The sequence below is a fragment of the Phocoena sinus genome, chromosome 5 (genome assembly GCF_008692025.1).
Source record: "Phocoena sinus isolate mPhoSin1 chromosome 5, mPhoSin1.pri, whole genome shotgun sequence".
Lineage (NCBI taxonomy): Eukaryota > Metazoa > Chordata > Mammalia > Artiodactyla > Phocoenidae > Phocoena > Phocoena sinus.
This window is the reverse complement of record NC_045767.1, coordinates 64443399-64469589: the sequence shown is the minus strand read 5'-3', so window position 1 is coordinate 64469589 and position 26191 is coordinate 64443399. Positions and strand designations below refer to the sequence as shown.

The 26191-nt window shown below is 37.3% G+C and overlaps 1 protein-coding gene across 1 annotated transcript in view; it reads left to right on the top strand.

Annotated features, from left to right (window-relative positions):
• The window catches only part of LOC116753948 (uncharacterized protein C10orf95-like), a 31284-nt gene extending 5477 nt beyond the window's left edge, over window positions 1-25807 (top strand). Inside the window, exons 4-5 of the mRNA XM_032631976.1 lie at window positions 23605-23690; window positions 25771-25807. Coding sequence (XP_032487867.1) covers window positions 23605-23690; window positions 25771-25788 — 104 coding nt within the window. The 3' untranslated portion in view covers window positions 25789-25807. The remainder of the gene's footprint in view (window positions 1-23604; window positions 23691-25770) is intronic.
• Window positions 25808-26191: the final 384 nt, after the last annotated feature.

Here is a 26191-nt window from a genome sequence, read left to right as displayed (position 1 = left end):
GCAGAAAATTGTCACGTGCTTGTGAAATTATGATCAACACAGACACATCTACCCTAAAGGGAAATGTATGTGTTTTTTTCTCCTTTCTTTTTCTTCTAGCTTTATTGAGATGTTATTGATCTATAACATATGTAATTTTAAGGGGTACAATATGATGATTAGATACACATATATATTGCAAAATGATAACCACAATAAAGTTAGTTAACACCTCCATCCCCTCACGTAATTACTTTTTTTTTTCTGGCGGTCATAAAATTTAAGATCTACTCTTAACAACTTCTTTCAAGTATAGAATACAATTTGTTTATTATATACACGATGCTGTACATTAGATTCCCAGACCTTATTCATCTTCTAGCTGGAAGTTTGTATCCTTTGACCAGCTTCTCCCCATTTCCCTCACCTCCCAGTTTCAGGCAACCACCATTCTACTGTTTCTATGAATTTGGCTTTTTCAGATTTCACATGTAAGTGAGACCATACAGTATTTGTCTTTCTCTGTCTGACATTTCACTTAGGATAATGCCCTTGAAGTCCATCCATGTTGTTGCAAAAGGCAGGATTTCCTTCTTTTTTAATGGCTGAGTGATAGTCCAGTGTGTGCGTGTGTGTGAGTGTGTGTGTATCACATTTTCTTTACCCATTCATCTGTTGATGGACACTTGGGTTGTTTCCATACCTTGCCTATTATAAATAATGCAGCAATGAACATGGGAGTACAAATACCTCTTTGAGATAGTGATTTCATTTCCTTTGGATATGTACCCAGAAATGAGATTGCTGTATAATATGGTCGTTCTATCTTTAGTTTTCTGAGGAACCTCCACACTGATTTCCATAGTGGCTGTGTCAATTTATATTCTCAAGAAGAGTACACAAGGGTTCCCTTTTCTCTAATCCTCACCAACACTTGTTATTCTTGTGTTTTTGATAATAGCCATTCTAACAGGTGTGAGGTGGTATCTCACTGTGATTTTGATTTGCAGTTCCCTGATGATTAGTGATGTCAAGCACCTTTTCATGCACTTGTTGGCCATTTGTATGTCCTCTTTGGAAAAAATGTTTATTTAAGTACTTTGCCCATTTTTAAAACTATTTTTTGTTTGTTTTTGTTTTTTACTGTCGAGTTATATGAGTTCCTTATTCAATTTGGATATTAACCCCTCATCAAATAGATGGTTTGCAAATATTTTCTCCCCTTCCATAGGTTGCTTTTTCATTTTGTTGATGGTTTCCTTTGCTGTGTGGAAGCCTTTTAGTTTGATGTAATCCCACTTGTTAATTTTTTCTTTTGTTCTTTGCGCTTTTGGTGTCATAGCCAAAAAATTGTTGCCAAGACCAACGTCAAGGAGATTTTTCCTCATGTTTTCTTCTAGTAGTTTTATGTTTTTATGTCTTACATTTAAGTCTTTAATCCATTCAGAGTTAACTTTTGTGTGTAGTGTAAGATAGGGGTCCAGTCTATTCTTTTGCATGTGAATATCCAGTTTTCCTAATACCATTTTTATTAAAGAGACTGTCATTTTCCCACTGAGTATTCTTGACTCCTTTATCAAATATCACTGTCTATCTACATGTGGATTTATTTCTGGGCTCTCAATTCTGTTCCATTGTTCTATGTGTCTGTTTCTATGCTGGTACCGTACTGTTTTGATTATTATAGCTTTGTAACATAGTTTTGAAATCAGGAATTGTGATGCCTCCAACTTTACTCTTTCTCAGAATTGCAAAGCCACATGTTTTGAAGTAAAATTAGAAATGCTAGACTAAGGGTCACCCATCTCAAAAGCATTACAAAGGGTGCAGAGATTCTCTTTAGCATCTCTACAAGTTTTCACTAATATTATCCATCCATCCATCCAACCAACCATCCAATTTAGGATTGCCAGGAAATACTGAGGTTGAGTTAGGTGACCATGACTTTTAATAAAGATCAAAATGGTATGTGTCCTGCACACCCAACCCAGGAGCTCTCATTATTTCTAATGCAGGTGGACAATTGAAATTGTCCTGGATTATGTTTGACAGAACAATGCAATTGAAGGACAGTAGTACAAAAATAGTTGAAATGTTGGATATTGGAATCTGAGCTGGAGAGCTAAAACAGAAGGATACTCTAAAGATCTGGGCAAAGGATCAGTGAACTGGACATTTCAAGTAGGTCGGAGAATGGGTGTGTTGGGAATAATGTAATGAATGACCTGGAAGGTTAGAAGGTGAGTTCCCAGAGAGTGGGGATATATGAGTTTAACATTTAAAGGTGATGCATGCTATCCCCAGGGGTAGCATGGTTCAGGGTGTGCCTGTGGGAGTGGGAGAAGAGATGGGTGGAGAATATCCCTGAAAATGAGGAGACGAAGGAACAGAACGAATGGGGTATTAAATGTGGTTCCATGTGGATGCTGAAATTACTCATAATTTTGTCCAGATTGGGGAATCAAGAGTAAGACCTAGGTCCTCAGGCCACATCTTGATTTCCCAAGAGACAGGTGAATGATAGCAACCAGGAGAGAATGATTAGATATATCCTCCTTTTTGTATAGTGAAATCTGCTTTCCTTAAATCATGATTATTCGAGTTAAAAATAATCACTTGTATTTGGTTGTTTTTATTGGTTATTGTACTAGTAAAATATATCAATAGTTTTATTTTCTACTTTTTATTGCAAATATACTATTTCTGCTTTGCTGAGTGTTCAGATTGGCTTTGGGGGACTTATCAGGGATCTTAAACATTATTTATAACATTTATTTCAAAGGGAAATGAATTGTAATTTCCAAATCAATGACCTACACATATAAAAATGGAGAATGTAACTTATTTCTAAGTTGTAACTTATTTCTAAGAGAATGGGAGACCCACAAAGTAAGATAAACTACTTCCCATCTTTCAGCTTGTTTTGGAATGAGCCTTACTCGTTATGTTTCCAAACCTCTCCTCTATATTATGGAAAATTTATTGGCATTTAAATCCTGGATTTGGGTTAGTTTGGTAAGTACTGGTTGAATATTTGCTATAGGTCTGGGGTGGGTGTAGGAGTGCAAGAAATATGTATATGATCCCTGTGTTCAAGAGATTTGAAAGAATATATATATATTCTTAATTAATTATTATACAATGCAGAATATAATGAGCCAAATTTAGAAAAGAACCCTTATATGGGTGTTAAAAGGATAAAAAGGTAAACTGATTCATCCAAAAACTACGAGTATTCTTGTGCAGTTTGGGCTTTGTCTTCAAGGAGCTTATAGGTTTGCAAAAGAAATCACATTGGTCAGGAAAATCCCCAAAATCTTCATGGAGGAGGTGATAAACAGTGACAGAACTTCACTGCTGGAGGGAGAGGGGGCTCCACACTGCATTTTGGAGTCTGGAGAGGTGCCCAGGGGCCCAGGATTTGGTGGTGGAGGGGTGGTGGGTGGGGTGGACGAACCACGTGGTGTAAGGCAAGCTAGGAAGGGTCAGCTGAGGCTGTGCTGGGGGGGAAAATGCAATGCCAAAGAGATGCAATTTTTTCCAGCAGACTTTGGGAAACCGTGGAAGGTTTCTGAACAAGTGAGATGCATGATAGCATATAAAATGACATTAAATATAACTCTAATGGAAAGTTCCACCAGTGCAGTGCAGGAGGCAGCAACTATGGCGCGTGTGTCGTGGGGAGAAATACATATATATGTGTGTGTGCGCACACCATCTCTTTCACTCTAAACACACACACACACACACTCACACATCTTCCCTCTTCAGTAACTAAGCCAGCAGAGAGATGTTGTGCGAATTATACTCTAGGGAAGTGGCCTTGCTGCCTTCCTTTTTCAGCCGATTCCAAGTGTGTTGCATGCTTACCTCCAAATCCTGAACTGTGACATGTGAAGCGTTTCCCTCTGTGTAAAAGCCCAGTTGCACCAGTTTCCCTGGTACTTACTGGGGAAGAAGGCTTCAACTTTCATTCCTTAGCTTTCCAATCTGGCAAGCCTGTCCACGCTCACAAGTGCCTTACAAGTTTGCTGATACGTCTAGAAAAATAATAAGCATATGGTGGGATCACATGAACAGTAGAGAATTCTTCATTGCCCTTGTAATAGAAAAAGATTTGCTAACAGCAGACAATATTGAAATCATAATAATGTAATAGCAAAGTGATAAGAGTGAAGGTGATTTTTTTTTTTTTTTTTGCCATTCAATGCTCTTATGTGCCTTTTTTTCTTTAGTGGGCATATATTACTTTTGTTATAAGAAGTGTGCTTCTTTAAATAGCTAAGAAAGTAATGTGCACGCTGTGTGTAATTAAATGTAGGGCCTGAAGCACAGTTTTACAAGGTGGCCCCTTGAAGGCACCCGGAGTCAGAGGTGTGGTTCTGCGCCTGTGAGTTTTGAGGTGGGGGGGGCGTATGGGGGGCTGTGGGTGGAAAGGGAGGGGCTCTAGGAGGTGAGGTCGCGGGACAGGGTGACCATCTTCCTTTATTGACTGTTTGGCTTTTTAACTGCTGCTTGAATCTGTGCACGTTCTTGGAACTGAGATTCTTCCTCAAAATAGCGTGTATTTGCTTTAAAAGCGACTCCAAAGAGAAAAAGTTAAAAAACAAAACAAAACCGAAAAACCAGAAAACCCAGCACACTGGACTGAATAGAGCCAAAGTTCCTATTTCTCAAGAGACAGAAATATACTTCCCCGAGCACAAGGTCCACTCACCCTCTCCCCGTGGTCTTTCGCCAGGATCTGTTGATTCAACGGGAAACAGGAGTGTCAGCAGTTGTGCTGAATGTGAATATGTGGGAGATTACCTTCGCCTCCCCAAGCACCATTAATACAGGGGGGCTTGTCGTCCCAGCCAGCAAGGGCTAGCTTCTCTCAGGTTTCTTTAAGCTACATTTGTTTGTCTGTTATTATTCTTAAAGTTTTCTGGGTAACTATAAGCAACAGACCTTGTTAGTTCCTCTTCAGATTGCCCACTACTCCCCACCCTTATTTCTCACCTCCTGGCATCCTGTTTGTCTCCCTGACTCTGTCCCCCAGCCCATCCCCACCCCAACTCAGCTACCGGCCCTTTTAGCCATGTTTTTCTTCCCTTGGTTAGTTACTTTTAAATTTCTATTTTTATGTGTTCTCATACCAAAGAAGGCACGGCATATATTCAATTTTTAATTCACTGACTTGTGCTTTCTTCTATCATGAATACCTCTAAATTATGTCTCAGTGTGTATTCTAGTGTTTGTCTCCCTCCACCCCTTTTCTTGAAGACACTGTATTTTCAGGAGGGGATAAAAAGGAAATATGGGGGAACTTTGAACTATGTACAATACTTTTTGGGTGATCTTTGCCTATTTAAAGTTACTCAGTTATGATATGGACAAGAAAGATCTACAATGTATACTGTGTTTATGCTATCAGTATAATCTTTAGTTTATTAGATTTTAAAGAATATTTTAGCCAGTCAGCACTTTTACATGAGCTGTTTAGACTTACATTTCAATTTTGTTCATTATCGTTGCAAATGGATCTATTACTTAATGAACATTATAGATTCTAGCACCTCTTAAGTTTAGCAGGTTTATGAGAAATATTTAAAAAATTTTTTGGAATACCATCATAAAAGAAGTCATCAGTACCACTGAATATACAATTCTGCCTAGTAGTCACAGTATCTTCATAGAAAATTCACTTTCTAAAAAAAAAAGAGGGAAACACTTTCAAAACTCATTGAATACAATTTTTGCTACACAGTAATTTATGGAACCAATTTCCTTTTCTGTGCTGGAGATAAGAAATATAAAGATTCAGAAGAAGCTGAAATTAACAACGGTGGACTCCTAAACTCATTCCGCTTAGTATTTTGTGGCTGTCAGAAAAATGAAGATTTCCCCCAGATTCACACAAGTTTTTCTCCTTTCCCATATGTGTGTTTACTTGGTACAATTTTCAAATAAAATTCACTGTATTTCACTTAGTCCTGAGAAGATGAGGGCATTTTAGAGAAGTTCCCAAGATTCAGGAGGATACAGGAAAGGTCTTTTTTTTATATATATGTAATTTGGCTGCTTCGGGTCTTCCTTGCTCCGCGTGGGCTTTCTCTAGTTGCAGTGAGCAGGGGCTACTCTTCGTTTGGTGTGCAGGCTTCTCATTGCGGTGGCTTCTCTTGTTGCCCAGGCTCCAGGCATGCGGGCTTCAGTAGTCGCAGCACATGGGCTCAGGAGTCGCGGCATGCGGGCCCTAGAGCGTGCGGGCTTCAGTAGTTGCGTAGTGTGGGCTCAGTAGTTGTGGCACACGGGCTTAGTTGCTCCGCGGCATGTGGGCTCTTCCCGGACCAGGGATCGAACCCTTGTCCTCTGACTAGGCAGGCAGATTCTTAACCACTGCGCCACCAGAAATTCCCAGGAAACGTCTTGATGAGGATTTATTTACCATGTTTCAGGAGAGATACTGTTGGTAGAATCTGTTTGCTTTCCCTCACCAAATATCTCGAGGTGTTCCCCATTCTGCTGCATTTGAAAGAACCTTTCCAAAGTCCAGTCCTTGATACTTTGCGGTTTTGATTAGGTGGTAGTGCTATCAAATGAGTAGTGCTATTTGTATGACAAAATTTGTCATACTTCTTAATGTATTCCCTTTGACTTTCTTCTGTACTTGAAGGAAAAGTACATTTAAATTCTTTAAAAAAAAAGAGTTAATTTAATCTAGACCATTTGGTACAGATGACCTGACAAAGATGTATTGTCTAATTCAGACACAGTGATTGCTATGCCTGATGCCCTCCCTAATAACACTGTTGATTATGTTATTTCAATTCTAGATAGCAATCTTTCTATTCTATAGTCTTTAGAAACTAAAGAAGGAAGGCAAAGTTTGTTTATCTTATTTTAAAGAAAACCTTTCCTGTATCACTTTTTTAAATAAAATGTGTATAGTTCAAATTTTCTTTTTGAATCTAAAAAAGGCATCTTTCAAAAATTAAAGAAAAATTGCTTTTATCAGTAGAATTACCTCCCTCCTCAGCTCCCCGTGCAGTTTATACTTCTAGTTAGCTTGCACTCCAGTAGTTATTTGTAAGCTGATTGGGGTAAGGGCTTTATTTTTTTTATAGTTCCTGTCTCAACTCTTTATACTTAATGGACAATTCTATATTATTCCAACAACTAATTTCCTTGACCACGTAAATGATCTTTTCCATTTGAATTTCTTTATCTATAAAAGGATGTCCACAGTCTGATTTATGTAGTATTGATTTGTATTTTGATATTTTATACCTTATTCCGTATCACTTGCTTTAGTATTTCTGAGTTATACTCCTGAAAATATAAACTTTACTCAAAATAGTGTTATTAGAGTCTAATTTCCCAAGGGGAATATTATAATTAAATATTTTATTCAAACTATTATCAATAAAAATTCCATTCAACATGTCCTCTTACATCACATAAAAATGGAGAGAAAGTTAGACTGGGGATTCAATGAGGAGCACATTAAAATAGTCAAAGACGGTGATATCCACACTTACCTGTGAGGTTAGGACCCTCCTTTCTCCAGTTATCTTATTTATCATTATTGTTTGGATCCAATTAAATGAAAAGAAACATAACAACAGGATTTTTTTAAAGGTCATATGAAGATGAGATCAAATGGTCAGAAAACAAACTGAGGAATATCACACTTATTTTTCCTAAAGTTTTTGCATTAAATCAAGAGGAAAGACTTTTCCTTACACTGGGTCATGTTTCATATCAGGAAAATCAGAAAAAGGACTGATAGTAAAAAAAAAAGAGTAATTAATTCTATGCAGTATTTCTTTTGCCTAGGATTGCATAAACACACTCTAGCTTGTTTGCCAAGCCCACAGAGGCAGAGATCAAACATATTTCCGCACCCTGCTGCTGATTTGGTTATCTGCGGTGTCTAGTCAATCAAAAAAATAAAACAAAAAACCAGCCAAAGGAAAGAATAGTAAGAATCCTTGGAAAGGAAACTCCCAGCATTAGTCAAATAGACATTATTCAAAAATAGGGCCTGATGTATGTTTATTAGAGTGATGTTAATGGCGACATTAACAGCACCATGGCTCTGTAATTGCAATTCTCCATTTCCCACTTTTAGTAGGACTTGTGCCCAAGTTGTTAAAGAGATTTGGATTTGCCAGTGCCTTTCCTGACTCTTTGGACTCAGGACTGGGGTTCGGCGTAACTGCTGACTATGCCGTTTTCCAATGACATAATTTTATAATCTACAATATTTGCTGGACCGCTACTTAGATAGGGGTGGAATTAAGTAATTTACAACATCCCTGTCCTCAGAGACCTTTCAATCTAAAATGGAAACAAGAAAGATATCTTCACCCAAAGATAACCGATGATATGAGGAAGTAGATGATATGTTTTTTTAAAAAGTAGTCCAAATAAATAAATAAATAACTGAAGCCAAATAAGCCTTGGCTTCAGAGAGTCAGAAAAGGCTTCACGTGGGAGGAGGGATTTGAGTTGAGCCTGGTGTATCTGGAACAGATACAGAGACCACAGTGGTTCCAGCAAAGTGTGGAAGACTTGGAGAAAAGAGGCTGGAAAAGTAATTGAGAGCTGTATGTACGGTGCTTCAATTTAGGTCAAGGGGTAGGGACATCAAACAGTTGGCAACTTATTCTACCAAAGCTGGATTTTCCCAGACCAGCTTGAATTTCATGACATTTGCCCTCTTCAACTGAGGTGATTGTCAAGTGTGATTTAATATTGAAAGTTTTACACTGCTTACATAAATATACTTACAGAAGTTTTTTTTCAACCTATGTCCTGATTTGGTATTTGGGAAATAGAATCATTTATTCAGTCTTCAGATATTTGCTAAATATCTTGTGCCAAGTACAGGACTGGACATTTATGTAATAGTTCAACAATTACTAGGTGCTTGCTATGTGTCAGGCTCTGTTCTAAGCACTCAGGGTACATCACTGAACAAAAAGAAAAGAAAAATCTCTGCTTTCATGGAGCTTTTATTCCAGTGGTATATTAGTTTGCTAGGAATGCCACAGACTAAGTGTCTTAAACAACAGAAGTTTATTTTTTCACATATCTGGAGGCTAGAAATCTGAGATGAAGTGGTCTGCAGAATTGGTTCCTTGTTAGGGCCGTGACGGCAGGATCTGTTCCTGGATCCTTGGCTTGTAAGATGGTCTCTCCCTATGTCTTCACATTGTCTTCCCTCTGTACTTGTCTGTGTCCAGATTTCCTCTTCTTATAAGGACACCAGACATATTGGATTAGGGCCTACCCTAATCCTCATTTTAACTTAATTACTTCATTAAAGACCCTATCTCCAAATATGGTCATATTCTGAGGTATTGGATGTTAGGACTTCAACATATGGATTTGGCCAAGGGGGTGGGCATGGGACACAATTCAGCCCATAACAGGTGGGCATTGATGACAGAGCAGTGAATGAAGCCTAGAACTCAGGTGGTCCTGGTTACAGTGTGCCAGGCACTGTACCTGGCACACTCATAGGCATCATTGCATTTAGTGCTATAACCAGCCTGTGAAGTAAGTATTGCTGACCCCACTTCATAATGAGGAAACTGAGGGCAGACCACATTTAGTTCATATGGGGGTTTGCTTTAGTGATACTGTGTTTAATGTTTTCACTGGATTGAAACCTTGGAAATGGAAAGTGAGCCACGGCTAAATGTATAGAGCATATATTTAGGGCTAATTCAGATTTAGAACTGACAATTTCTAGTTGTTAGTATAGAGGGTGGAGGTTTTGTTTTTTTTTACATTTGGTCCTAGGAATAAAACAAAAGATAGGAGTAATCTTTGATAATTTTCTCTCTGAAGATAGTTCAATATGTTGTATTATGTGATAACATTATATATAATAATATATTTATTATAACTAAAATATAAATAATATATTTATTATAAATAAATGTAATTATTTATAATGAATATATAATTATCTAGTATATAAATTCTACAGTTTACATAGCAATGATCATTTTCCTTTTGATTATATAGGTTTAAATGAAGTTATAAATCCTTTCTAACCTTTACCCTTGATTTATGTCCAGACTAGCAAACCTGCCTTGGCACTGCCTCTATGGAGGGAATCCTCCTCATATTATCTGTTTTGCCTGTTGAACTAACCTTGCTGCTCCTCTGGTGGACAGATTCAGGTTCAGCAAAATTATGGAGGACAAACCATCATGTGGGAGGCCACTTCACATAAATCCATGCTTCTCATAAATATGGAAAACCAAAGGATAATACAGGACATTTTTTATGAGCATCCATTTTGTTCAATTATTTTATGGGAAAAAGTTTAAGTAAATTAGCAGTGAACAATTTAAAACATAATTTAAATACTGAAACAATATATGTATATATTATAGTATAAAATACAAACTTTTCATAAACTTTCAAGATGAAGCCTATTTCAAAAAAGTTGCTTTTGTTTTGAGTGTGCCTTCAGTTCAACAGAGATGTGAACTACAACCCCCGCCCCACTTTCCTGAGGGGTTCTTGGGAGAAAACCTTTGAGAAGTTCTGAATAATTTCTTCATTTAAGCTTCATAACAACCATGTGAGGTGTATTATCCTCATTTGAGAGATCAGAAGCTTGGATAAGTTATCTTGCCCTAATTAAGACAACAAGTAAACAACAGAGGCAGGTGTTAAACTCAGACTTTATGATTCCAATTCCAAGGCTGTTTTTAAATTTTTATTTTATTTTTCAATTTAAAGTATAATTGATTTACAATGCTGTGTTAGTTTCAGGTGTACAGTAATATATATATATATATATATATATATATTCTTTTTCAGATTCTTTTCCATTATAGGTTATTACAAGATATTAAATATAGTTCCCTGTGCTATACAGTAGGTCCTTGTTAGTTATCTATTTTATATATAGTAGTGTGTATCTGTTAATCCCAAACTCCTAATTTATCCTCCCCCCTTCCCATTTGGTAACCATAAGTTTGTCTTCTGTCTGTGAGTTTGTTTCTGTTTTGTAAATAAATTCACTTGTACCAGTTTTTTTAGATTCCATGTAGAAGTGATATCATATGGTATTTATCTTTCTCTGTCTGATTTCACTTAGTATGGTAATCTCTAGGTCTATCCATGTTGCTGCAAATGGCATTATTTCACTCTCTTTATGGCTAAGTAATATTCCATTGTATGTATGTATCACATCTTTATCCATTCATCTGTTGATGTACATGTAGGTTGCTTCTGTGTCTTGGCTATTTCCAGGGCATTTTATATTGCACTACAGCCATTCCTTGAATTAATAGGCCTCAATCCTCATGAGGCTGGATAAGCCTCACAGCTTTGCATTTCCCCATGTCCCAACCTCATTCGTTCATGGATTCATGCACTTATTTGTGCGTTTAGTCAACAAATATTTATTGGGAGCTTAACATGTGCCAAGCTTTGTGCTGGGCCCTAAAGACAGAGTAATTAGCAAAAAAAGGCATAGTTCTTTCCCTCAGGGAGCCTATAGTCTAGTGGGGAACAGATATTAAACAAATAATTGCCAAAAATATTGTTTACAAACTGTGGTAAGTGTTATAAAGGAAAAATATAGAGTGCCAAGAGAGGAAAAAACGGGTGAATTAATTTAGATTAATAGTCAGAAAAGCCCTCTTTAAGAAAGTGACCTTTAACTTGTGGTCTTACACATGAGTTAGCTAGAGGAAAACTTATCTGCACTTTAAATAGTTACAAATTGACATCCTACAAAATCCAACACTATAATTCCCTCTATCTTCATTATTCCTTCTTTATCTGTAATAAGACTGAATTCTCACCCTCAGCCATCAGTTTATCCTTTTCTATTATATTCTTCTGACTGTCCATCCATCCATCCATCCATCATCCATCCATCCATCCATCCATCCATCCACCCATCCGTCCATCCACCCAATCTTCATTGAACATCTACAATGTCCCCAGCACTATTGTGCCCCCAATCCCTTACTTTTCCACCTTCTCTCTCCTCTTCTTTTCTCTCCTTTGACCGTTTTAACCTTCTGCCCCTTTATTTGATTCTTGGATAGCCTATTTTTGACCCACATCTTCAGTGTTACACCCTTCCCAGTCCTTTCTGTCACTCCTCTCCCCTTTGGCTAAACTATCACTTCTCATCTTATTTTCAACAAATAGGTTGTTTCCCCACATTTTTCTGAAAATTTTCTAATCAAGTACAAAAAAATTGTACCTAATTTTCTAATCAGGTACAAAAAAATTAATCATACATTCTTTTTGTGTGTTTGTGGCCAGCTAATTAGAATTTCATCCCTTAATAAAGAGATGCTGCTAATATAAAACAAACCCCCTTTTTCATCTATCTATATATCTACCTACATCTATCACCTATTTATATTTTGGATCATTTCTTTCTTTTTAATTATAAACTCCTGGAGATAGTTATATCTGTTTAATTTAATACAGCATCTGGAACTTACGGTAATAACTTCTTAAACTTTTAAGAGTCACATCTTTGGGGGTCTACTAATGTGTCTGTTGTACCTCTGATATAAATGTAGAAATGAATTCAGAAATGTGCAGCCCAAGATTAACCTGTTTTCAGATTCTCCTATAAAATTATCTGTGTCCTTTCTGTCACAACCTGGACATGTGAAATCCAGGTCAGCAAAAATATAGTGTATCATCAACTACTTAGGCAAATCCACCAGGAAAGGATCTACCTTACCCCTCTGTTTCCACACAAGTCAGTTAAATCCAACAAATGTCCTTTGGAAAGTCTGAAGGGCTAGGGTACACTATCTAGAAAATTCCACCTATCAAAAGATAAGTAGAGGGGATTTCCCCTTCAAGGCATGGTGGAATAACAATGACCAGACTTAACTGCCCACCATAAATAATTAGAAAGTTAGATAAAATATGAAACACTGACTTTCAGACATTGGACAACAGTCTGCTTAGGACTGTGATCCTTGAGAGAAGAGAACCATAGTGAGCTTGATAATTGCCCTGGCTTTCTGCCTGGAAGCAATTTCTAGACTGTAGATCCAAACAGATCCTGGCAGCCTTGCTGAGTTGATGAGATGGAGGTTGGAGTTTTGGGAGTCTGTAGTAAGGCAGAATTTTGGGAAGGAGGGAGCTATGCAGAAAAAGAGCTCCAGGAACATATAGTGTAGGGATGTCTTGTGTTTTTGTTGAATACCATGACACAAATGTATAGAATGACACTCCACAAGGCTGGGCAGAAAAGACTGATGAATTGTGAACTGAATAAATCTCACATGAAGTGAGAAAATGTTCGGGGTTTGACTAGCCAAAGGGGTGAGTCCTTGTTCATCCTTGGAACATCCAGTGGAGACCCTAAAGTAATCATACATTAGTAGTGAGTCTGAACTATCCTTGGAGTGAAAGACCCTCTAGAACAGTGTTGGAAATATTTTCTTAAATTTACAGATAGCAAGTATTTTTGGCTTGTGGTTCATATGGTCTCCATCACAGCTAGTCAGTTCTGTCACTATTGTGTGAAGGCAGCCACAGACAATACATAAGTGAATGGGTGTGGCTGTGTTCCAATAAAACTTTATTAACAAAAACAGGTGGCCAGCCTACGGGCTGTAGCTTTACCACTGCTCTAGACTAGCACTGACCTAGAGAAATATAATGCAAACCATATATGTAATTTTAAATGTCTGGTAACCACAATAAAAAAGTAAAAATAAATAGGTAAAATTAATTTTAATAATATATTTTATTTAACCCAGTATATCTAAAATATTATCAATTCAACATGTAATCAATATAAAAATTATTAATGAAAATGTTTGCGTTTTTTTATACTAAATCTTCAAAATCTATTGTGTATTTTATACCTATATCACATATTAATTCAGATTAGTAATATTTCAGTAGCCACATAGTGATTACCATTGGATAGCACAACTCCAACCTCTTAAAAACAGTTCTTGATGGAATCAAACTGATGAGCGATTAACTTCACCACCCACCAAAATAAAGTCCAATGTTCTTTAAAAGAAGACAACACAGGGTAGCCAAAATAGGTCAGTTGGGAGAGCATTAGACTGAAGATCCAAAGAAGACAACACAATGCAGACACTTGTCAATATCAAATTAAAAATAGCTAGACATGCTAAAACGTGGACAAAAAAAAAAAAAACCTACAACAAGGAGAAGAATTAGGTAAGAGAAACAGACCTAGAAATGACAAGGTAATAGAATTAGTGGACAAGGGTGTTAAAACAGACTTTATTATTATGTGTAAGTATTTAAAGGAAAACAATAAAAGAATCAGAATAAAAGTGAAAGGTATAGAAAGAACCAAATGAAACTTCTAGAGATGAAAACTACAATATCTGAACTGAAGATTTTGCTGGATAGGATTAACAGCAGATTAGGCACTGCAGAAGAAAAGATTAGTAAACCTAGCAATTGAATTGATCCAAGATGAACCACAGAGAGAAAAAACAGACTGAAAAAAATAAAGGAGAAGAGGTTCAGTGATCCGTGGGATAATATAAAATTATCTACTGTAAATGGGGAAAGGAAGAGGGGGCAGAAAAAATATTTGAAGAAATAATGGCTGAAATACTTTAAGATTTGATGAAAACTATATTTCATAAATCCAAAACCTTAAAAGCTCATAAAGAAATTAAGGCACATAATAGTCAAATTGCTGAAAACCAGCATTGAAGAGAACCTTAAAAGCAGTTAGAGAAAAATACAGATTCCACAAAGAGGAACAAACATAAGAGAGACAATACATTTCACCTCAGAAACTTTTCTAGCCAGAAAACAATGAAATAACATCTTTAGAGTGCTGAAGAAATAAAGTCACCTTAGAATTCTGTATCCATTGAAAATGTCCTTCAAAAACAAAAGTGAAATAAAAACTTTATCAGACAAACAAAACTTGAGGGAATTTTTTTGCCAGCAGATACATACTACAAGAGTGTTAAAGAAAATTATTCAGGCTAAAACAAAATGATACCAGATGAAAACTTGGAGTATAGTGTGCCAGAAGTGCTAAATATGTGGACAAATATACAAGATTTTGTTTCTTTAAAAGGTTAATTTCACTGTATAAAGAAAAATTAATGTATTTTTGAGAATTATCAAATATTAGAAGTAAAATGTATGACAATAACTTGAAGGACAGGGTGAGGAAAATAGCAGTTCATAGTTGTAAGGGTTTTATGTTGTATACAAAGGGATATAATATTATTTGAATATATATTATGAGTTAAAAATAGATATTGTAAAGGGTAATGCAATCACTAAAAGTTTAATAAGTTAAGAAAAATATGTATCACTGACAGTGCTATGTATAAATGGAATACTAAGAAGTATCAATTAATTCAAAAGAAGCAGGAAAGGAAGAAAAAAGTAAAAAGAAAATATGAGACAAATAGAATACAAATAGTAAATGGCAGATTTAAACTTAACCATATTGATAATTATACTAAATATAAATGGTCTAAAAACTCCAATTAAAAGTCAGAGATTGTCAATCTAGATTTAAAAGGTAAGATTATATTACATGCTTTGCGTAAGAAAACCACTTTAGGGCTTCCCTGGTGGCGCAATGGTTGAGGGTCCGCCTGCCAATGCAGGGGACACGGGTTCGTGCCCCAGTCCGGGAAGATCCCACATGCCGCGGAGCGGCTGGGCTCATGAGCCATGGCCGCTGAACTTGTGCTCCGCAATGGGAGAGGTCACAACAGTGAGAAGCCCACGTACCACAAAAAAAGAAAACCACTTTAAATATATAGACCAGATATGTTAAAATAAAGAGGATGGAAAAAGATATACTATGCAAACGCTAATTACAAGAAAGCTGGAGTAGCTAATTAGTATTAGACAAAGCAGACAACTAGGAACAAGAAAGGAGCTTTCATAATGATAAAGGAGTCAATTCATCAGGAAGATATGACAATCTTAAATGTAATAGAGCTTCAAAATACATGAAACAAAACCTGACAGAATGAGTCAGAAGTCTGGGAATCACTTAAATTCTTTGAAATTAATAAGTTGTGTGGCATTGGGGAAATCATTTAATTAACCAAAAGAGACCATATCTTAGTCATAAAACAAGTGCTAACAAATTTTAAAGTATTGAAATCATAGAATTTGTCCTTTGACCATAGTGAAGTTAAATTAGAATTGAATAAGAGCTATTTGGGGAATCTCCATATATTTAGGAATTAAACAACACACTTCTAAGCAACATATGGATTGGGAATTCCCTGACAGTCCAGTGGTTAGGACTCTGTGCTTCCATTGCAGGGGGCACAGGTTCGATCCCTGGTTGGGGAACTAAGTTCCTGCATGCTGTCTGGCATGGCCACGGGAATAAAAAAACAACACATGGGTGGTCAAAGAAGAAATCACAAGGAAATTTAGAAAACATTTTGAACGAAAATGAAAATAAAAACATGTATCAAATTTATGAGTTGTTAAAGCAGAATCCCAAGGGAGATGTATAGTTAAATGTTTATATTAGAAAAGAAAAAAGGTCTAAAATCAATAATCTAAGACTATACCTTAAAAAGAAAGAAAGAACAAATTAAACCTGAAGAAAATAGAAGGGAGAAAATAAAGACGAAAGCAGAAATTAATGACATATAAAAAAAAATAACAGAGTCAACGAAACTGAAAGCTGGTTGGTAAATTTCAACAAAATGTATAAACCTCTAGCTAGATTCATTAAGAAAAAAAAAAGGTCAAAGACACAAACTGTCAATATCAGGAATGAAAGTGGGATGTGCTACAGATGCTATAGACATCACAAGGATGATAAATGAACATATGAATAATTTTACATAGATAAATTTAACAACTTAAATGAATGGGCAAATTCTATAGAAGATACAACTTACCAAATATGACTGAAGTAGAAAACCTGAATATCCTTAAATCTAGTAAAGAAATTAAATGTATAAATTAAAAAATTTCCCACAAAGAAAACATGGATTCACTTGTGAATTCTATCAAATATTTAAGAAAGAAGCATACCAATGTTTCACAAACTCTTTCAGAAAATAGGAGGATGAAATACTTCCAAACTCATTTCAAGAGGCCAGCATCACCTTGATATGAAAATCTGACAGTAACATTACAAGAGAGAAAAAAAGAAAAACAACTAGAGATCAGTATGCCTCATGAACATAGTCACAAAAACCCTTAGCAAAATACTAGCAAATTGAACCTAGCAATCTCTTAAAGAAATAATGCATCATGACCAAAGGGGTAAGGGTTATTTCAGGAATGTAAGAAAATCTAGAGGAAGACCATTGAAGGTAGGGGTGTATGCCAACGAGAAGTAAAGATAAAGAGGGAACAATAGTCTTGATTTCCATTCTTGTTTAGAGCAGCTGACATTTCTGAGCATTTACCACATTCCAGGAAGCATGTTCAGAGTGGTATGTGAATTATCTCATTTAGCCTCTGCAAGAACCCTGTGAGGTAGGCACCATTTATAAATAAGTAAACTAAAGCACAGAAAAACTTAAAAGCCTGTCCACAGTCCCATAGCTATTAAGATTTGGACCTTTGTTGTCTGTCTCCAGATCCTGTACTCTTTACTAATGTACTCTCTACACAGAACAGCTCATTTTCTGTGCTTTTGCCTGGCAAGACTTATTTCATCACTTCTAAACATTTATCCACTTTTTCAGTCCATAATTAAGAACTGCCATCTGAGTCAAAATATTAAGCAGTTCCAAATGCAAAATACTTCTAAAATAAAAGTATGTTTATTAAACCATAAAACTCATAATACTAGAGTGGGAGATGTGCTGCATTATACCCTCCTAAGTTTTTATGTGGCTACAAATGTTGCCATCTCCAAGAAGTGGAAAGAATACTTTCCCTTCTTTATGTGTAGGACAAAATGCTTTTACTTTTTCCCATGTGTAGACCTAGATTTCAATGCTGGCACTACGACTTGGGCAAGGTCTTTAAGCTCTCTGGCCTTTAGTTCTCAGATTTGTAAGATGGAATGGTTCTGCCTCCCGAAAGGGATAGTGTGAGGATGAGGAAGGCATCCAGGTATTCTTTTCTTCTCTCTGCTTCTCCCTAGCTTTTCTCCTCTGTGATGCTTCTTCAGAGTTTCAAAAGTTTGACCTTCTCCAGAAAAGCCATTTTCAGACTTTTCTGGACCATTGTCCCCAGTAAGAAATAACTTTACTTCACAAACCAGTAGACACATTATACACATACGTATATATAATGAAAATGATCTCTTAGTTTATTGTACAAACTAGGAAAGTTATTATTTTATTTTTTTAAAGTAACTATGCTGAGCCAACAGGAATAAACTGGGGTTGTTATGGGAAAATTGGGCCACATGTAACAAAACCACTTACCCTTATTCACTTTGATGCACTCTTATTTTATCATGTATTCTAGTTAATTAAAAATATTTAAGTTGAAATATAGTTAATTTTAAAAATGCTTTTCAGACCTACTAAATAGATTTTGTAACTGACAAATGAGCCCCTACCCAAGCATTTTTATTTGCTTTAGAGAATAACTTATCTGACCATTCCAATATTCCTGGGATCCAGAAGTGTTGAAGAATAGCATACACAAATATGGAGAATCTCTAGAGAACTCAGGTGCAGGAGAACATGCGTTCTGATTGTCATAGCCACACTCATTCCAACTCTGTTTCTATTCATTCATTCATTTATTATCCATTCTTTCATCCCCTCATTTATCAAATACTTCGAGCACTTTTTTTTTTTTTTTTTTTTTTTTTGCGGTACGCGGGCCTCTCACTGTTGTGGCCTCTCCCGTTGCGGAGCACAGGCTCCGGACGCGCAGGTTTAGCGGCCATGGATCACGGGCCCAGCCGCTCCGCGGCATGTGGGATCCTCCCAGACCGGGGCATGAACCTGTGTCCCGTGCATCGGCAGGCGGACTCTCAACCACTGCGCCACCAGGGAAGCCCCTTTGAGCACTTTCTATTGGGTTGGCCAAAAGTTTCCTTTGGTTTTTAGGTAAAAATAAAAGACACATTTTTCATTTTCACCAAGAACTTTATTGAACAATGTATTCACCATTTTTTCCCACTACCTTCTGCCATTTTTCTGGCAACTTCATAATTCCATCTTCCCAAAACTTTTTATCTTTTTGAGCAAAGAACTATTCCAGGTGCCTTTTATAGTCTTCCAGGGAATTGAAATTTTTTCCATTAAGAGAATTTTGTAAAGACCGAAATAAATGGAAATCCAAAGGTGCAATGTCTGGTGAATATGGCGGATGAATCAGAACTTCTCAGCCAAGCTGTAACAGTTTTTGCCTAGTCATCAAAGAAACATGCGGTCTTGCGTTATCCTCATGGAAGATTATGTGTTTTCTGTTGACTAATTCCAGACGCTTTTCGACGAGTGCTGCTTTCAATTGGTCTAATTGGGAGCAGTACCTTTTGGAATTAATCATTTGGTTTTCCGGAAGGAGCTCATAATAGAGGACTCCCTTCCAATCCCACCATATACACAACATCACCTTCTTTGGACGAAGACCAGCCTTTGGTGTGGTTGGTGATGGTTCATTTCACTTGCCCCACAATCTCTTCTGTTCCACATTATTGTACAGTATCCACTTTTCATTGCCGGTCACAATTTGTTTTAAAAACAGCACGTTTTCATTACGTTTCAGTAGAGAATAGTATGCAGAAATATGGTCAGAAAGGTTTATTCGCTTAACTTATGTGGAACCCAAACACCAAAGTGATGAACATAACCAAGCTGGTGCAAATGATTTTCAGTGCTTGATTTGGATATTTTGAGTATGTTGGCTATCTCCCGCGTGGTATAACATTGATTGTTCTCAATTAATGTCTCAGTTTGATTGCTATCAACTTCAATTGGTCTACCCTACCATGGAGCATCATCCAGTGAGAAAGCTCCAACACGGAACTTTGCAAACCACTTTTGACACGTTCGATCAGTCACAGAACCGTCTCCATACACTGCACAAATCTTTTGGTGCGTTTCAGTTGTGTTTTTACCTTTCTTGAAATAATAAAGCATAATACATTGAAAATGTTGTTTTTTCTTCCATCTTCAGTATTAAAATGGCTACACAAAAATTCACTAATTTTGATAAGATTGTTTTTTAATGCATGCTGATATGACAGCTGTCACAATACAATCTAACAGAATTGTTTCGAATGAAGTTAAAGACAACTGAGTGCTACTAGAGCCATCTTACAGGAAAAACCGAATGAATCTTTTGGCCAACCCAAAATATCACCAAGTGCTGGAACCAATCAGATACTGGGTGCTGGGACTTGGTCCCCTCTCTTAAGGAGTTTCTGTAGTTCAGTAGGGCTGGCACATGCGTGGACAGATCGTTACAGGACAAGGAGATGAGTGACGTCGTACAGAGATGATCTAAAGGTTGTAGGAACGTGGAAGAAAGCTCCACCAACTTTGCGGGGGAGGAACAGAGGGTTCAGATGAAAAGGGTAACATTTAGAAGTACTATGACGTTCTTGAGAAGGACGGTGAAGCACAGAAGGTGGGAGGAGCTACTGCAATCTGGCGGCCATGCCCTCAATGCAGCTCACGCACAGGCATACACGATACCGGGGTTGATGTGTGGCTGTATCTACTTCCCCTGTGTTTCTCAAATTTATTTTAGACTTCATGAGAGTACTCACACCCCTTCTATTTCGGTCTCCCTATTTTTTTTTTTAACACACAGTGAACGGGTGCTAGCTCCCCCTTCTCTTTCTCTTTTCCTATCCAACTCACCCGGCTTTATTTTTCTCCAAGACACTTTTCACCTTCTAAGTATCCTTATAATTTACTTATCTATTATGTTTACTCTCTGTTTCCTCTTCCTAGAATGTAAGCTCAGAAAGGAGAAGATTGGTCTATTTTGTTCACTGTGGTGTCCCCCTGCTCCTGGAAAAGTGCCTAGTACACACACAGTGGGTCCCTGATAAGTAATAGGAATGATCTGAAATAGCCAATTTCTGTATCGAGGACATAATTATTATCCACTCATATCTGAAGGAAAATGTATAGGAAAATAAAAGCCTACAAGGGACCATTGACAATAGCATCATTTTTCTCCCTCCCTTCAACAGTATTTATTGATCACCTGCTCTGTGTCAACTCTACTCTGAGCACTGGGATTTCAGAGCTGAACAGAACAGATCCTATTTCTATCTTTATGGCGCTCACCTGCCAGAGGGAAGCAGATGTTAATGAACTATGTAATTGCAAATTTGGGATAAGTGCTTAGAAAAAAAGTAGAGGGTGCTATGAAAGCATGAGACAGCAGCACATGACTTGGCCTGGATGATCCAGGAAGTTATTTTTAAGCTGAGTAGAAGTTCACTCAAGGAAAGAGAGGAGGGGGAGAGAGAGCACTGGAGCAGAAGAAACAGAATAACAAAGATTGCAGAGTAGGAGAGAGAGTGCCTCTAGTCTTCCAGGTATGGCTATAGCCAGAGGGAGGGAGGAGGGACTTAGCGTAAGAGAAGAGGTAGATGAGCAGACCAGGTAGCTCCAGGTAGTCGCACATGTCAAGTGGCTGGCTTTTTAGTTCAAGAGCAAAGGGGAGCCTTGAGTGGGTTGTAAGCTGGTGGATGTTGAAATGAAAAGATAGCTCAGGTTAAAGTGCAGACAGGATAAGGGAGGAGGGCAGATAGGATGTGGGGAGGCAAGCTGGGAGGGTGCTGCAGTGGTCAAAGCAAGATGTGATGGTTGGAGTGGAAATGAAGAGACATGCATAGAGTAGAGAAATATTTATGAGATAAAATTGAAGTCAGCGGCTTTTCCGTGGTTTCAAATAAATAAATTACGGCTTGTATGTGTAAGGTTTTTGGATGTTTTGATGAACCAAAATGTAAATAAAGAAACATCTTGAGTGGTTTGTCAGCATTCTCTGTGATATGTGTCCAAATATTAGTAAGAAGTGAGCCCCATCTACAATGATCTAGTAGCCCCTATGTGGCTGGGGGTCCTTCTGGGGAGGGAAACGAGGGAATGTTATTGGGAAAGTTGATATTGATGAGGGTAAGATAAGAAAAGGTGTATGTGTGTGTGTGTGTGTGTGTGTGTGTGTGTGTGTGTACATGCATATAACCAATCACGGAACCCTGCCCTCACCCCTTTCACATCCTTCCTTCTCTCCCTGCTTCTTTCTTTTCACGTGTTCCTCTCAGCTTACAGAGTTTAAGATCAGTGGTTCTCAATATTTCTTGGACCTTATCCTGAGAATAAGGCACATCCAATACACACAGAAAATTTCATACCATATATCGGGGGCTCTGGAACCCCAGATTTAAGAATCTCTGACCTGTAGAGTTTGTAAAAAGTCAATTCATAGACAAAAATAAATACATTTAGCCAATAAATATATGAAAGATGTTCAAGCTTACTGACAATCAGTTGAGCCAACCATGAGATAACATCTCTCATCTATCAGATTGGTAAAGATTCAAAACTTGATAATACCAAGCTTGGCCATAGTTGGGGGAAATGAACACTCTTGTATACTCTGGATGAAAACAAAATGAAACAACTTCTTAGGTCCTTTAACCTAGTAATTCCAATCCTAAGAAAACATCCTTTAAGAACACAAACATAGGTGTGCAATAGTCAAGGATGTACACTGCAGCAATGACAGAAAATTAGGAACTGCCTAAATGACCACCAACAGGGAAATGGATAAATACATTTGAAACATACCCTTACCGTATAGTGGAATATACTGTGCAGTCCAAAAGAATGAGATCAATCTGGACTGACGATATATTAAGTGAAAAAGTCAAGTTGCAGACCAAGATATGTAGCACAATGCATTCTCTATTGGAGAACTCACAAAAAGATCTGTGTTATATGTAAATGCTTTTGTATATATTTAGAACATATATACATGGATTTACATGAAACTCTTCATAGTGATTAACCCTGGGGAGTAAGATTTGGTTGAGGGGATGGGGAGAAGTCAGGCTTGAAATGAAATTTTCCTCTTTTATTTTATGTACTTCTCTACTGTTTGAATTTATTTTAACGAGCCTGTATTACATGATCTTAATTCTTAAAAAATAAAGGTAACATAGGAATTTCTCACCTTGAGCTTCTTTTCAACTGTACAGCTCTCCTTTAAACTTTGAGATGGAAGAAGAGACAAGCCATAGATGTAGCTCAGTCTCTTCCTCTGATTATGATATTTTTGTGACATCCCATTGTGTTGGGGATTGAATCCAAACTCCTTAACTTAGCACTGTAGGTTGTCCTGGATTTGGCCCCTTGCCAGCCTCCCCAGTGTCTTCAGCCATCTGCCAACACGTAGACTCTGCCCTCACTGGAACTCACCAGGGCATGGAGTTCCTGGGATTCTCCATGGTTTCTGATACACGTTCACTTTCACAGGCTGATCGTTTGCCTATAATGACATCCTCAGCTGCCTAACACGCGTCCTGTCCTTCAAGACTCAGTTTCAGCATCACCTTCTCCAGAAGATCTGACACCCTAGCCACCTCCAGCCCAGTGGTTAGAGTGCTGCTAAGTGCCTCGTGTCTTGAGGCATACCTCCCATATTATACCACTTTTTGTGCCCTACTGCCACTTTAGTATCTGTTTCTTCTAGGTGAGAACACCCTGAGGACAGAAGCTGTGCTTTGTGTCACTGTGTTCCCGGTGCCTGGCCACAGGAGGCCCCCACTAAGTCGGAGGGTAAAATGCCCACACCCCCTTTCCGGGATCCTCAGAGAAGTATGAGACACTGAATTTTAAAATTTCATGCGAATTACTTTTTTACATGGAGCCTAAATTGAAATTTAGAATCACAAAACCACAGAACTTTCTAAACGGAAAGGACTTAGAAGTTATCTAGAGGAGTTGTTTTCAATTAAGAGTCTGTAGACTAGTGCAAGTTTCCACACTCCAAGGAAAAATGAGAAAAATATGAGCAATGGAGCAGATTTTAAAAAATTCAGGTTAAATGCATTCAGTTTAAATAATATTTCTTATTCTGAGATTATCTCTCCCTCTCATTTTAAGGTTAGTTATGAATTATATGCTTGTAGTTTTAATTGTTCTATTAAATCAAAAATTCTGGAAACTCCAGCCCTTGTGTCTCCCCCCAGAACTAAGACCCAGAGAGATTGTGGCCCTGCTCACAGCCAAACCAAGAAATAAACATTCCAGTCTGGTATCTTTCTGCTGTTGTGTGTAATGCAATTGTGTACATTCAAAAATTTTATAGCTATGTTTGTTGTGATTGGTTTTCCGTTCAGCATTTTAAATTAAGGAATGAAATAATCAGTTAACATATTTGTTGTGTTATAATCAGAAACAGGCTTGCTCTCTGAGAAGTATCTATAACCATATGACATTGCTGTCTGTCAGTATTTGGTGAGGTTTTAAGAAATGTCAGAGTCTTGAAATTATATCCATGTAATATTAATATTGAGTTTGATATGGAAATAAAGACTGTTTTCTTTCAAGTTTTGGATGCTTCTTAAGTTTGAAGGTGTTCTAAGCACCTTAAAGAAAGAATTTAAAGAGACTTTGGATTCGGCTATTGATGTAATTCTGATCTTAAACATCTGAATACTGTCCAGCAAAAAAATTCCACTTCTAAAAGTTTATTATAATAAAGTAATTAAAGATGCATGCAGAAATGCATGTATAAAGGTATTCATTAAAACATTTGTGTTAATGAAGATTAGAAAAAAATAAATGTCCAGTTATAAAGAATTGGTTAAATATTTCGATCTAGTCATTTTACATAAAGTGCTTTGGTTGTTAAATATGGCTGTATTTTTATCTTCTCTATACTGTATTTTCTAATTTTTATCTACCACAAACATTTTGTACTTATATAACTGAAAAATCTGACATTATAATTTAATAGCTAATCAAAGTTCAGTATATGAAACTCTGTTATAATTTTTTAACTTTAGCTTTTACATCTTCTGTTTTTATGTAGTTTAGCTTAACTTCAGCACCTGACACTGAGCTACTGTAGAACAGCACACAATCCAATGGAAAGTTGTCATTTTCATTTTGAACACTGTGTTCTCCTGCAAGTTCACATCTGAGGCCTGTACATTCTAATTAAGTATCAAGAAGGACACGCACAGCCATAAACTCAAAGATCTAGAAAACATTAGAAGATGTAATCAGTTGAAATATTCTTTTTTTTCTCTAGACCTGGCTGCATCTTAGCTCGGAGTAAGAATTTTGGCCATGGCTTTTGCCAGGGTTGCAGCCTAAAAGCCAGAATGAACAGTATCTTTAGTATTTGCAGCTCAAAAGTTCTCTCTCTGAAAGAGGAAGACAGGAGGTGCCTGATTCCATCACAGCTATGTATGCCTGTGTGTGTCCCTGTGTGCACACGAGTGTGTGTGCATGTATGTGTGTGTCTGAGAGAGGAGGGAGAAGGGGAGAGGAGGCGAGGGGATGGGGGAGAGGCAGAGAGAGAAAGAGAGAGAAAGTGAGTGGGATTGTGTAAAGGGTTTCTGTTATCTTCGGCACTAGGTTAATTTGTCCTTTTAAAGTTCTTATAGACTCTGACAGTTCTTCCTAGTAGTTGTCCTACTTTTAATTAATTAATTGTTCAATGTCTGGCTCCTTTTCTAGAAGGTAAGAGACATGAGGGCAGGAGCCATGTCTCCACCCCCATCTCTGTTTCCTTAGTTCCTAGCACAGTGCTTTTTGCATATGTAGTGAGGATTTAATAAAATAAGTTGAATAAATGCATGCATAGATCTTAAAAAAACCTTATTTTTTTTTTTACCTTGTCGAACAGCGTCTGTGGCTGCTGTAGCTTCCCCCTCGCCCTTCTTCCAGCTGCTTCTTAAAGCCATTTTTAGGCCAGGAGAGGACCATTTCCTCAGACTGAAGGAGGTGCTTGTCGGTTACTTCTGCGCAGGAGGGTTGACCCACCCTCCATCCATTGAGAGCTTCGAAAGGTGAGACCTAGGCTTCAGCCCTGTTTTATTTTTTTTTCTGCTTAAAAATTTTATTTTATTTTATTATTATTATTTTACATCTTTATTGGGGTATAATTGTTTTACAATGGTGTGTTAGTTTCTGCTTTATAACAAAGTGAATCAGTTATACATGTGTTCCCATATCTCTTCCCTCTTGCGTCTCCCTCCCTCCCACCCTCCCTATCCCACCCCTCCAGGTGGTCACAAAGCACCAAGCTGATCTCCCTGTGCTATGCA